Source organism: Lepidochelys kempii, chromosome 27 (genome assembly GCF_965140285.1).
Source record: "Lepidochelys kempii isolate rLepKem1 chromosome 27, rLepKem1.hap1, whole genome shotgun sequence".
NCBI lineage: Eukaryota > Metazoa > Chordata > Testudines > Cheloniidae > Lepidochelys > Lepidochelys kempii.
Window position 1 is genome coordinate 10,032,172 of NC_136406.1, and position 14,002 is coordinate 10,046,173.

At 44.1% G+C, this 14,002-nt stretch overlaps 1 protein-coding gene across 5 annotated transcripts in view; it reads left to right on the forward strand.

Annotated features, from left to right (window-relative positions):
- Positions 1-10,712, forward strand: part of DDX42 (DEAD-box helicase 42) — a 34,459-nt gene extending 23,747 nt beyond the window's left edge. For all 5 annotated transcript variants that reach the window (XM_073326269.2, XM_073326266.2, XM_073326268.2 and 2 more), the window contains 5 exons: positions 1,416-1,692; positions 3,287-3,513; positions 5,200-5,310; positions 7,489-7,590; positions 8,692-10,712. In XM_073326269.2, the coding sequence (XP_073182370.1) occupies positions 1,416-1,692; positions 3,287-3,513; positions 5,200-5,310; positions 7,489-7,590; positions 8,692-9,411 (1,437 nt within the window). In that variant the 3' untranslated portion in view covers positions 9,412-10,712. The remainder of the gene's footprint in view (positions 1-1,415; positions 1,693-3,286; positions 3,514-5,199; positions 5,311-7,488; positions 7,591-8,691) is intronic.
- The last annotated feature ends 3,290 nt before the right edge of the window (positions 10,713-14,002 follow it).

A 14,002-nucleotide genomic window follows, 5' to 3' on the forward strand; every position in this document is an offset into this window, starting at 1 on the left:
AAGTTGATAATTCTGCCATTACCTTCAGTGGCTCAGGCCCTTAGTTCCTGGTGTAGCCTCTGATTGCCTGGAGATTAACAGGTTACTAGCCTTGTTACTCAGCTAGAAAAGATCTAGACCCCTTTTTTTTAACTTAGAACTTCATTACATTTTGTTCTAATAAGTCTTTTTTTTTCTTTCTCTTAAGTTAGTATATGTCTAATCCTGGCAACACAACACAAGTACATTTTCAGCACAGTGCATGGCAGTTTGGCATTTCAGTTTGTTACTCTGAGACTCATATGGATGAATTCCTGTGTTTTGCCCTGAAAATGTAAAGAATCAATTAAACCTATGCAATGGTTTTACAATTGTAAGGCTCCTCATGAAACTAGTAATATAAAAGCTTCCAGCTGGTTTATGTGGGGATTTTGGCTACTTACTCGCTTGGCAACAGCATAACAGCTACGTGTCAGCTAATTGTGCAAACAGGTGACAGGCATACATCTGCTTTGAAGAAATTTTGCAAGTAATATATGCAAATTGCTGAGATCTAACTGTACAGCAGGACATTTATAAGAGAATCCTTCCCTACGGAAATCTGTACACATGCCTTCTAAGGCAACACATCCTGCCTTATGTTTTATTAATAAAGAAAATTAATGGCTGATTAAAGAAAGCCCTTTGGTTTTCAGCTTCCTGATCAAGCGTTCTGCCTTTGAGAAAAGGAACCTCTTTGCTAGCTCAGCCAGACAGTGCCCCTTCTGTTGCTGCAGGGCAATGCAGATATTCTGGTTTCTTTGGGCAAAATTATGACTGTTTTGAAAACATTCTCCTCCTTGGGACAATTTGTATCAGAGCGCGCGCACACCCCCCCCCCCAAAAAAGGTGCCATGTCCCCCACTCCTATTGGTTCAATGTAGAGTTTGTACAGTGAACCCCACCAACACCACGATTTACCCTGGTTCAGGTGAAATGTCATAACTCCTAGAGGAACCTTCTTCCTCAGATCCTGCACCAGTGATTTTTCTGATGAGTGCCCCTCTCCATGTCCTTAGGCCTGATTATTCCCTTGCTCTCTGATCCTTGTCTTGCTTAATGTGTCTGTTTTAAATGGTAAATGTGGTGCTGTAGAACATTAGAAGCATCCTCGCAAGGTCTGCGCTTTGCCTCTCCCACACTGATGGTTCAGCCAGTCCCAGCCTTCTGTGCCCCATTGGGTCAGTGTATTCAGAGACAAGGCAAGGGAATAAATACAAACTGAAATTGAAACTTCTTCAAAAGGGGAACTTCACCCCATTTCATCCTACTCCTCCCCCTCGCCTCTACACTTCTGATTTGAATCCCTGTGCTGCATTCAGTGTCTGCCTTGTACTTGTTGTGCCATCCTTTACCACTCTAGGTTATAACTGTTGTCTTCTCTTTCCTTCCAATAGGCAAATGAAGATGTTACACAAATTGTGGAGATTCTCCCCTCTGGTCCTAGCAAGTGGAACTGGCTGACCAGGCACCTGGTGGAGTTCACGTCTTCTGGGAGTGTTCTTCTCTTTGTCACCAAGAAAGCAAATGCAGAGGAGCTGGCCAATAACCTTAAGCAGGAGGATCATAACCTAGGGCTGCTTCATGGTGACATGGACCAGAGCGAAAGGAATAAAGTCATTTCAGACTTTAAGAAAAAGGGGATCCCAATTCTGGTTGCTACTGATGTGGCAGGTAGGGAACACGTTTCTCATTAGAGTTAATATATACAAGCTGGCAGCCTCAACAGAGGGGCTAATGAATCAGCATAGAAACTAAATGCTGCCATGTGCACAGTTGACCCTGGTGAGAGCAACATGAGGGAAACTTGCATGGCAGCTGACTGACTATACTGCAGCTAAACAAAAGACTTTTTTTCCAGCCTATCACCTAGTGTCTTACACAAGATGGACATTTTAATATGATCACATGAAAAACAAGTTAACCAGAGTACTAGCATTCTGTTTTTGCAGCAGCTTTTGTTTTTTGTTCCCCATTTAATGAAAACAAAACCTTTGGAGTGTTTTCTTAAAAATGAATTGTGTTGCGGGGGGTGGGAAAGGGTGTCAAGTTATAGGCCCGAGGTTAGGCCACTGGCTTGGGATGAGAGAAACAGATTCAAGTCCCTGGTCTGCCTAATTCAGAGCAGAGATTTTCATCCCAGATCACTTCAAATCAGGCTGAGCTGGGACTTGAACCTGGGTCTCTCACATCTCCTGCATCCCAGACCAGTACCCTAATCCCCCAAACATTTTGGCTTCATTGAAATTTCATTTAGGCAAAAATACTCCAACCACCTCTACATACAAATCCATGTGTGCTACCTGTTAGGCTTTCCCTATTGCTCTGTTTCAGGATGTAGCTAAAGAGGGAGTTTGGACTAAGCTGAGGTCAGCAAGCTTTGGGTTCTGATCTACTGGCTTATGTGACCTTGAGCAAGTCACTTTGCCTTTCTGTGCCTCAGTTTCTGCATCTATAAAATGGCTACTACCCACGTCACGGGATTGTGAGCTCTCTGAGAAAGTCCGATGAAGGGGGATAGAAAAGTGCAAAGTATTAATACTAACTCTCTCTCTCTCACACACACGCACACAGAGTCTTCACTGAGGGAAGCACAGCACCTTGCAGTTATGTGCATTGCTGATGATGTTACTTTTCCGTGCATAGAAATGGAAGTAAACAAAAGGTAGCAGGGTTGGCTTCTGTAGCCTTAGGAACAATAGTCAGATGTTTTTTCAAAAGAACGCTGTACTAGGAGAGGCGTTTTATTTTCAGTTCTAGCAATACTAGACTACGGATCTGCTTGCCAGCTGCTCTTAGAAAAGGTTAACTGCTCCCTTATGAAGTACTGACTGTCTGGTAGCTTAAAATCAGTTGGGACATTAAATAGTCTTCTAGGAGTGGGGAAACCGACATCAGAAACTTTCAGGAAAACAGTTTTTAGATCCTGGACTTTTGACTAAAACAACGTGTTGTTTTATCTGCTGTATTCTCTAGTAAGGCACTCTTCCCCACCCTTATAGGGGACATACTTGACTGAATGGGTCTCTTCCATCTCTAATGTCCATGATCCTGTTAACCTGATGTGTAGTGTTGTCTGAGTGGCTGTCATTAAACTTCAGCTAACCAGTGGTTTCAGCTACAACAGGGTTGGCTTAAATGGGTTGTTGTCTAGTGCAAAATGCTCTCTTGTTTGAGCTGTGTAAAGTGGCCCAGGTCCATCTGGATGGGATTTCTTCGTGTTAATTCAAGATAATCAAGCTGATCGTCATGTTGCTCTATGTTACAGCTCGTGGTCTGGATATTCCTTCCATTAAGACCGTGGTCAATTACGATGTGGCCCGTGACATAGACACTCACACGCACAGAATTGGACGTACGGGCAGGGCTGGTGAGAAGGGAATAGCTTACACTTTACTGACTCCCAAGGATAGTAATTTTGCTGGTGATCTTGTCAGAAATATGGAAGGAGCCAATCAGCATGTTTCAAAAGAACTCTTGGACCTTGCAATGCAGGTACAAACAAAAACATATCTCTCGGCTAGGGGGAGCATCGTCATTCAGTGGGTAGAGCTGGGCAAGGGGGAGATGAGTTCAGGAATATAGTCCTAGCTGCATCACAAACTTGCTCTATTATCTTTTGTCTCACTATGTTTCAATTTCCGTACTGTAAAATGTAAACCTCATACTTGTCCACCTTTCCGGGGTTTGTGAGGCCGAAAAAGACGGACAGTGCCAAGGAAGCCAGGACCTGCTGATTCCAGCTGAGCACTGCATGGGTTTAAAGAGGCTTATTACGATCAAATCCTCACGCAGTTTCTGTCTTTATGGCAGGGACCTAGAAAATGTGGCTTAATTGAGAGTTGTGCAAGGCAGCCATTGCTGAGACATCTGCTCTGTGAAATAGTTCTTACCTGTTCCTGGTATCTGCTCAGCAACACTGTCTGTCCAAGCTATTCTGGCATTTCCACAGGAAGCATGCTTGATAGTTAGGGTTGTACCATCGCATTCTGGGATTCCTTAAGTACTTTTCCCATACTGCCCAGCACATCAGCTGGGGAGCAGGAGATTTGGGGATGGAGTTAGTATTCTCATGACTTCATCTCTACATAGGTTAGACATTGTATGGGTAAATATTTTGGAAATGTCTGAAAGGCCCAATTTCCAGTGTGACTTAGAGTAGGGCAGTGGTCACCAATCTTTTTCTCTTGGCGTCCCTGCCCCACCACTCCCCAGTTCCAGAGCGGAGTTGTGGCCAGGCTGAAGGCAGTGTCCGGGAGTGGCAAAGAGTGGGGGCCAGGAGCCAAGTCACAGCTGGGAGTAGGGGCCAAGAGCAGAACCATGGCTGCAGCTGCAGCCAGGGGCTGGGGGCAGAGCAGGGCCGGGTGATGCTCCCTTCCCACTCCCTCATGGGGGTTGGCCTGGGTCCTGCCATGCCCCACTGGATGTTCCTCTATGCTCCCCCTGCCCTTCTCACCCCCCCCCCCCAACAGTTTGTGGACCACTGGAGTAGGGGGAGTAAGTCCACTGACTTTCAATGAGGCTTAGATTCCTGGGATCACTTTTGAAAATGGGACTTAGGCTCTTAAATCGCTTAGGCACTTTTGAAAATTTTACCTCACTGATTCCACCAGATCTGAGCAAACCAAGCCAGGCATTTGACAGGTGCAACCAATGCTCATAAAACCCTGGGACAGTGCTTGTGTGTAGACGTAAAACTTTGCAAACTCAGAATGTTCCAAGTAACTGTGGCAGCATCTTTTTGCCTTCGGGACTGTAGTTTCTGCTTAGCCTGTTGCTGGGGTGAATTGATGGGATCAGTGGATCCCAACAGTGACATGTGGAAGGCCATAGACCTCCCATGATGAAGGTCATTAGAGAATGCCTTTGTTCCTGTATTTTTACAGGAGAAAAAACAAACCGTGAACATGGCATAAGCGTTTAATAAACAAAACCAGTGCTCACAAATGCATAACACAGAGGAAGCATCCAGTCACAAACATGGCATGAGTCCATCTGCAGTTTAGTTTCAGTACCGCTGTTTTCCCTATCCCATCAGCTTGTGACAAGGTCTGTTTTGGGGCAGGAAATAAAACATCTCTGTATTTCTTTCAAAATGATCAAACTAAACCTTTCTCTTCCCACACTTGCATTACTGAGCTGTTTTTTTGCATTTCAAGGAGTTGTCTTTGTTTCGTACAGAATGCCTGGTTCCGGAAATCCCGTTTCAAGGGAGGGAAAGGCAAGAAGCTGAATATCGGCGGTGGTGGCTTAGGGTACCGTGAGCGGCCTGGCCTGGGTTCAGATGGCTCTGTAAGTAGAGAACTTTAGGGGGCTAATTTCAGAGCCCTGAAAACGTTAAACTTAGAATTAGCATCTCTTATCATGAAAATCCAGGCTAACATAGGAGCGTAACGCTACAGGGCCTCTACACAGGATTCAGCTTATCTGATTTCAGACTGTTGCACAGCTCAGAATCTTTGAGATTTAAACGGATCATAGAAAACTCCTTGTGCTAGCCTTGGTGACTTTGTTTAGAGCCAGAGAGTAGGTCTGAGAGGGATGTGATTCTAATTCGACTTGCCTTTTCCTGAAATCGACATTCAGCACAAAACCTGTACATCCTAACCGGTCCTGGGAGTGGTGACTGTGCCACGATAACAGGATATAGTTGAGCCAAGAAGCTCTGCACAGGTTGGTTCCTGACACCAAAAAAATGTATGGAATTCAGTTAGACTGGCTGGGAAGAGTCATTAGAGCTCTGTCTGTGCTAGAAAAACTACTTGTTGCTGCCCAGAGGGTCTGCAACAAGTGTAGCTGAGCCGGCACAGAGCACAGTTTAGCTTGAAAAGTATTGATGATGTATCATGTGCAGCACCAGTACAATAACCAGGGTCAAGGCCGGGTAAGCATTTAACCTTAACTACTGCAGATTTTTGTTTTCGTCTGCTCTTCCAGCTAAATCATATTCAGCCCTGGTTCAGCTGCAGCTGTCGCTCAGGCATACCTAAGCCCAACTATACATATAAAACGATGGGGTCTAAATTAGCTGTGACCACTCAAGAAAGAGATCTTGGAGTCATTGTGGACAATTCTCTGAAAACGTCCTCCCAATGGGCAGCAGCAGTCAAAAAAGCGAACAGAATGTTGGGAATCATCAAGAAAGGGATAGATGATAAGACAGAGTGTATCATATTGCCTCTATGTAAATCCATAGTATGCCCACATCTTGAATACTGTGTGCAGATGTGGTCGCCCCATTTCAGAAAAGATCTATTGGAATTGGAAAAGGTTCAGAAAAGGGCAACAAAAGTGATTAGGGGTATGGAACGGCTTCCATGTGAAGAAAAATTAAAAAGACTGGGACTTTTCAGCTTGGAAAAGAGACGACTAAAGGGGGATATGATGGAGGTCTATAAAATCATGACTGGTGTGGAGAAAGTAAATAAGGAAGTGTTATTTACTCTTAATAACACAAGAAGTAGGGGTCACCAAATGAAATTATAGGCAGCAGGCTTAAAACAAACAAAAGGAAGTATTTCTTCACACAACGCACAGTCAACCTGTGGAACTCCTTGCCAGAGGATGTTGTGAAGGCCAAGACTATAACAGGGTTCAAAAAAGAACTAGATAAATTCATGGAGGATAGGTCCATCGATGGCTATTAGCCAGGATGGGCAGGGATGGTGTCCCTAGCCTCTGTTTTCCAGAAGCTGGGAATGGGTGACAGGGAATGGATCACTTGATGATGACCTGTTCTGTTCATTCCGTCTTTGGCACCTGGCATTGGCCATTGTCAGAAGACAGGATACTGGGCTAGATGGACCTTTGGTGTGAACCAGTATGGCCATTCTTAGGTTCTTATGTAGGCTTGTAGACAGGGTCCATGTGACAGGCAGGGACCGGTTTTAAGGGGACTCTTCTGTTCTGGATTCATGCTCACCTCTCCAGACGTGGAAATGAGAATATCCCACAAATGCCTGTTTACCTGACCTCCCATGAGTTAAGGGTGCACCTTCAGATATAAATTTTCTTTTCTTTCCCTCCCCGCTATTAACTCCTCTTTCTTTATGGACTGCTGCATCTGGGGTAATGTTGCCTAGAGGTTAGAGCAGGGGACCAGACTCCTGAGATCTAATCTTGGCTATTTCCCCATCAGTAAAGTGGGAATGACCCTGCCTCTCACGGCTGTTAGGGAGACATCGTGGGTGAGGTAATATCTTTTATTGGAGCATCTTCTGTTGGTGAGAGAGCAGAAGTTGGTCCAATAAAAGGTATTACCCCACCCCACCCCTGTCTTTCTAATATACTGACACCACTACAACTATACTGCATACAGTCTCAGGGCTGTTGTGAGGCTTTGCGATCTTCAGGGAAAAGGCACTCTAGTACAGCAGAGTAGCATCCAGTCCCTGAGTTTGGAGGTAGGACGAGGTGAAAAGTGTGTAGTTTAGAGAGATCAGTTCAGTTTCCCCTCTGCTTTCTCCTCAGGACCGTGGGAGCAGCAGCAATGTGATGAGTAACTATGAGGCATACAAACCATCCACTGGGGCAATGGGAGACAGATTGTCGGCAATGAAAGCAGCGTTTCAGGTTTGTTTGATCACTTGTGTTCCCTAGGTCAAAAGAAGAGCTCATGAAGTAAACACTGGACTTTTTACTACTGATCAGAGACAAAGCTATGGGCTTAGTTTTCTGGAGGGGCAGAGACCTTGTTGGCTTCAGTATGAGTTGGGTACTTTAACACCTGAAAATCATACCTTTCTCTGTTTTTAATTCTGAGTGGCTACGCTGGCCGTCATACAAACAGAATACATGTCCTGTGCTATTCACACCACCTCTTTTTGGCTCTAGTTTCCCTGTGCAGTAAAACTGTGAAGCTATCATCGATTGAGAGACTTCACCAGCAACCTGTTCTGGAAACTTTAAAATATGCTTTTACAATTCAGTTCCTCTTGCAGCTTATTAATATTGCTTGTATAGTGAAAACTTCCATTCCCTGCATTTTGTTCTGTGGTGTGGGTGCTCTTCGCATCCCTTCAGGAACTATTCCTCAGTAGCACAATCCCGCGGTTTGATTGCTGTCAGGGAATTGGAGTCTTTGGCGTATCGTCCACATATAACTAAATTCTTGGGAACACTCTGGCGTCCTGTTGCAGTCCTAAGTAGAAGAGTTAATTCAGGATTCTGAATGGCAAGTTATACAAAGCAACTTTGCCATGCATCTCCTGTTTGCTAGTAGTCATCTGACCAGTGCAGCTGCATTACAGGATGGCCCTTGCTTTCCATTCTCCATCTGGGCTCTGTTCCCCAGTATCAGACATGTCCTGCATCATTAAAGGAGTCCCCTTTCTTTCCTGTCTTCTGTGTAGATTGCTTGCACCAGTGTTGTACTGGGAGTTTTAAGAGTTAATGAGATAGACAGTCCCTTCGCGACAGGGTATACAAACAAACTCCATAATAGAGTCCCCTTCTTTAGCTCAACGTATATTTGTATGTACTGCCAACAGGTGTGTACTTAATTCACTCTTGTTCAGAAGCACAGAACTAATATTCTCTCTCAAAGACCGGCTTCTTAGAGGAGCCCTTTTCACATGGGACCTCCCCAGAGTTCAGGCCAGAGCTATGTGCGCGTTGGTTCGCGAGTTCCCCTGGTGCTGTGTATTGGCTAACACTCTTTTCTATTTCCTGCAGTCACAATACAAGAGCCACTTTGTTGCTGCCAGCTTAAACAACCAGAAGACTGGTAGCTCTGCTGCTGGGGCCAGTGGATGGACCAGCGCTGGGAGCTTGAATTCAGTACCAACAAATTCAGCACAGCAGAATGCTGCAAGTCCTGACAGTCCGATTGCCACTGCTGCAGTAAAGGGAATTCCAGGCTTTACCAGTGCTGGGAACCTGAGCAGTGTGCCTGCCTATCCAGGGATGGGAATTCAGGGATACAACAGCACAAGTGCCAGCATCAACAGCAGAGAAGGCGGCAACGGCGGCGGTGGTGGTGGAGGCGGCGGTGGTGGCGGCAGAGAACGATACAGTGACAACAGAAGCAACCGCCACAATGACAGTCCTGCGCGCCATGGAGATGGTAGTGGTCGCCACGGTGACAGTCAGCGCCATGGAGATGGTGGTGGTCGCCACAGCGATGGCTACCGCCAGGGAGATAACCGCCATGGGGACAGCCACCGCCACGGTGAAAGCCGCCATTCTAGTGGTGGAAGCAACAGTAGCCGACATGGTGACGGCCGCAATAATGGTGACGGCCGCAATAATGGTGACGGTAGGAACAACGAGGGTAGAAACAACGAGAGCAGGATCAATGAGAACAAGAAAGATGGCAGCAACCGGGACAGCAAGACGGATGGTTTTGCTGTCCCCGAGCCCCCAAAGCGCAAGAAGAGCCGATGGGACAGTTAAAAGCTGATGCATCGTAACCTGGGATCCACACAGGCAGTGATGTCTTTTTAAGGAAGATCTTGGGTTTTGATAACTGGTTACTGAGGAGTGGGGAGACGGGAAGGAAACATGCAAACTTCCCATATGAGTCGGAGTTGGTACATCTGCAGACAGCTTCACTCTAATGACGTGTCAATACAATGCTTCTGTCAGGGAGAAATCATTTTGATAAAGCTCCTGGGTTCTGCATTTAAATATTCGTCCACTCAAGTGACTTTCTGCTGGATTTAAAAACAGATCTCGTTAGGAGGAAAGAGGCCATTTGTTCCACACACTGAGAACATTAAGAAACTGTCGTCCAGAAAAGTTTAAGGTAGTCTGTTTTCTTTAATCAATGTAGATGTTAAAAGCCAGTCCATCTAGAGATGCTCAGGATCCACCTGTTTAAGCATAATCTTTCAATGAGTTGCGTGATACCAAGGTCTCCGATCTATTCCTCCCTCATATTCTCTTCGAGCCCCCACAGAATTTGGTCTCAAAATCACCCCCCCCTCCCCCAATTAAGAATGTATCCATGTGTCGCTAATGGCCAGATATAAAAGGTTTATTTCATCAAGCAGTTCAAGGGATTTTTGTCTGGTCCAATTTACCATAATTCTACATGTAATGTTGGACAGAATCCCTAGCCAGTTTGTAGCAAATACTCTGTTGCCTTTGCACCAGCTGGCTTTTATTTTTTTTAAAGAACCCCTCTTATGTAACAACCTTCATCTTGGTGGAAGCCTGCATAGCAAGCGTATATCTCTGCTGTGGCTGTTTGCTCACTGTGAGAGGGCTAAATGCTTTCTCAGAGAAAAGGGAAGCCCTTTGATATATGCCACTTTAATCATGGTCCAGTGTCCCCTTATGAGACAAGACTAACCACAGGGGAGGGGAACTCATTCTTAAATCCAGGGACCTGCTGCTGATAAGCCTTTAGGAAGAACATAGTAAGTAGTAAAGTGGGATGGGTCAAAAATCGCCCAATATCGGAGACGTGTAGTAAAAATGTAAAATCTCGCTTGACTGATTTTAACTCTTAACTGCTGTTGTGTGTATTCCCTGGGTTTTTTCCTTCCTTTTTCTTTTTTTTTCTTTTTTTTTTTTTTTGCCATAATGGTAGAAAAAAACCCTTTTTGCTGAAACAGTTCTGTTCTCATCTCAATCTTGTTTCTACAAAGAGAAGTATCGGAAACTGTCAGGTTTTTGTGACATTGTGACATTTTCTTTATCAGCTGTTCATTTACTTTCTGCTTGCTCTAGTAAACGTTTTATTACTGGGATGCATACCTAGCATGTGCCTTTTTTTTTCTCTCCGACCCATCTGTTCCTCTTCAGCTGTTTTGGGATTTGGATAGAGACCTAGCAGAACTGCAGACTATACACCCTTCTCATCTAAATCCTAAAGTGGATGAACTAGAGTGCCTAGCATTAAATGAGGATATTGATTTGTAATAGGCATCGCAGAAACTTGGTGGCATGAGGATAATCAAGGGGACAGGGTAATATCAGGATACAAAATATATAGAAATGACAGAGTAGGTCACGCTGGTGAAGGAGTGGCACTGTAGAAAGCATAAGGTCAAAGTCAAAATCCAAAATGAATCAAATTCTTTCTCAGGTGTCTGGCTGGTGGGTCTCACTCACATACCTAGGGTCTAGCTGATTGCCGTATTTGGGTTTGGGAAGGAATTTTCCCCCAGGTCAGATTGGCAGAAACTGGGGCAGGGGGTTGCCTTCCTCTGCAGCAGGGGCCATGGGTCAGGTTTTAAATGGTGGATTTGCTGTAACTAGAAGTCTTTAAATCATGATTTAAGGACTTTGGTAACTCAGCCAGCGGTTAGGGGTCTCTTACAAGAGTGGGTGGGTGAGGTTCTGTGGCCTGCAATGTGCAGGAGATCCGACTAGATAATCATGGCGGTCCTTTCTGACCTTAAAGTCTGAGTCTAAAAATTGTACCACAGTGTCTCTATGGATAGAAATTTCATGCTTAAACAATAAGAGTATAGCAGTAGGAATATACTACCGATCACCTGACCAGGATGGTGATGGTGATTGTGAAATGCTCAGGGAGATTAGAGAGGCTACAAAGGCAGAAAACATAATAATAATAGGGGATTTCAACTAACCTCATATTGACTGCACATCTGGAAGGGATGCAGAGATAAAATTTCTTGACACCATTGATGACTGCTTCTTGGAGCAGCTTTTCTTGGAACCCATAAAGGGAGACAATGCTTGATTTAGTCCTAAGTGGAACACAGGATCTGGTCCAGGAAGTGAATAAAGCTGAGCCACTCAGTAATAGAAACCATAATGTAATTAAATTTAACATCCTTGGGGAGGGAAAAATGCCACAAAACCATCACAGTAGCATTTAACTTCAAAAGGGGGAATGACACACAAAATGAGGAAGCTAGTTAAATGGAAATTAAAAGGAACCAGTCATAAGGATGAAATGCCTGCAGACTGCATGGAGACTATTTAAAAACACCATCATAGAGGCTCAAACTAAATGTATACCCCAAATAAAAACTAAAGGACCAAAAGAATGCTACCATGGCTAAACAGCAGAGTAAACGTTGATTAGAGACAGAGGCATCCTTTTAAAATTGGAAGTCAAAGCATATTGAGGAAAATATAAAGGAGCATAAACTCTGGCAAGTCAGGTGTAAAAGTATAATAAGGCAGGCCAAGAAAGTTTTCATGTCCTTCAGTAGTTGATTTTCAAATTCTAACAGCAACTTTTTTTAAGAACCCCAGAAGCAGGAAGCCTACCAAACGGTCAGTGAGCCCACTGGGCCATCGAGCTGCAAAAGGAGCACTCAAGGCAGACAAGGCTTTTGCAGAGAAGCTAAATGAATTCTTTGCATCAGTCTTCATTGCAGAGGTTGGGAGGGAGATCCCCACACCCAACCATTCTTTTTAGGTGACGCATCTGAGGAACTGTCCAAGTGACACTGAGGTGTCAGTAGAGGAGATTTTGGAACAAATTGAGAAATTAAAGAGTAATAAGTCACTAGGACCACATGGCATTCACCAGAGAGTTCTGAAGGAACTCAGATATGAAATTGCAGGACTACTAACTCTGGTATGTAACCTATTGCTTAAATCAGCCTCTGTACCAGGTGACAAGAGCATAGCTAATGTAATGGCTATTTTTAAACAAGGCTTCAGAGGTGATCCTGGCAATTACAGGCTAATAAGCCAAACTTCAGTACCAGGCAAATTGGTTGAAACTATAGTAAAGAACAAAATTATCAGACACACAGATGAACACAGTATGTTGGGAAAGTCAACATGGCTTTTGTAAAGGGAAATCACATCTCACCAATCTACTAGAATTCTTTGAGGAAATCAACAAGCATGTGAAACAGGGTGATCCAGTTCATACAGTGTTCTTGGACTTTCAGAAACCTTTGACAAGGTCCCTCACCAAAGGCTCTTAGGCAAACTAAGCAGTCAACGGATAAGAGATCAGGAACTGGTTAAAAGATAGGAAACAAAGGGTCGGAATAAATGGTCAGTTTTCACAATGGAGAGAGTTAAATAGTGGGGTCCCCAAAGCATCGGTACTTGGATCTGTGTTGTTCAATGTATTTATAAATTACCTGGAAAAGGGGTTTCAGAGTAGCAGCCGTGTTAGTCTGTATCTGCAAAAAGAAAAGGAGGACTTGTGGCACCTTAGAGACTAACCAATTTATTTGAGCATGAGCTTTCATGAGCTACTCACGAAAGCTTATGCTCAAATACATTTCTTAGGCTCTGAGGTGCCGCAAGTACTCCTTTTCTTTTTGCTGGAAAAGGGGGTGAGCAGTGAGGTGGCAAAATTTGCAAACAACATAGAATTACTCAAAATTGTTCAGTCCAAAGCTGATGGCAAAGGGATCTCATAAAACTGGGTGATGGGGCAACAAAATGGTAGATGAAAGTCTGTGTGGATAAAGGCAAAGTAATGCACATTGGGGAAAAAAGAATCCCGACGATAAATACAAAATGATGGGGTCTAAATTAGCCGTTACTGCTCAAGAAACAGATCGTGGCATCGTCATGGATAGTTCTCTGAAAACATCCACTCAATGTGCAGCAGCAGTTCAAAAAGCTAACAGTGTTAGTAGCTATTAGGAGAGGAATAGATGATAAAGCAGAAAATATCCTAATGTTGCTATATAAATCCATGGTACGCCTACACCTTGAATACTGCGTTCTGTTCTGATTCCCCAAAAAAGAGAGATTTGCATTGGAAAAGATGCAGAGAAGGGCAACAAAAATCATTAGAAAGATGGAACATAGCAGGAGAGATTAAAAGGAAATCTGTTCAGTTTCGAAAAGAGACATTTAAGGGCGGATGTGATAGAGGTCTATAAAATCAAGAATGGTCTGGAGAAAGTGACTAGGGAGGGGTTACCCCTTCAGGTATCCTGAGAACTATGTGGCACCTGATTAAATTAATAGGCAACAGGTTTTAAACAAGCATAGGGAAGTACTTCACACAATACACATGCAGCCTGTGGAACTCATTGCCATGGAATGGTGGGAGGGCCAAAAATATAAATGGCTTAAAAAAAGAATT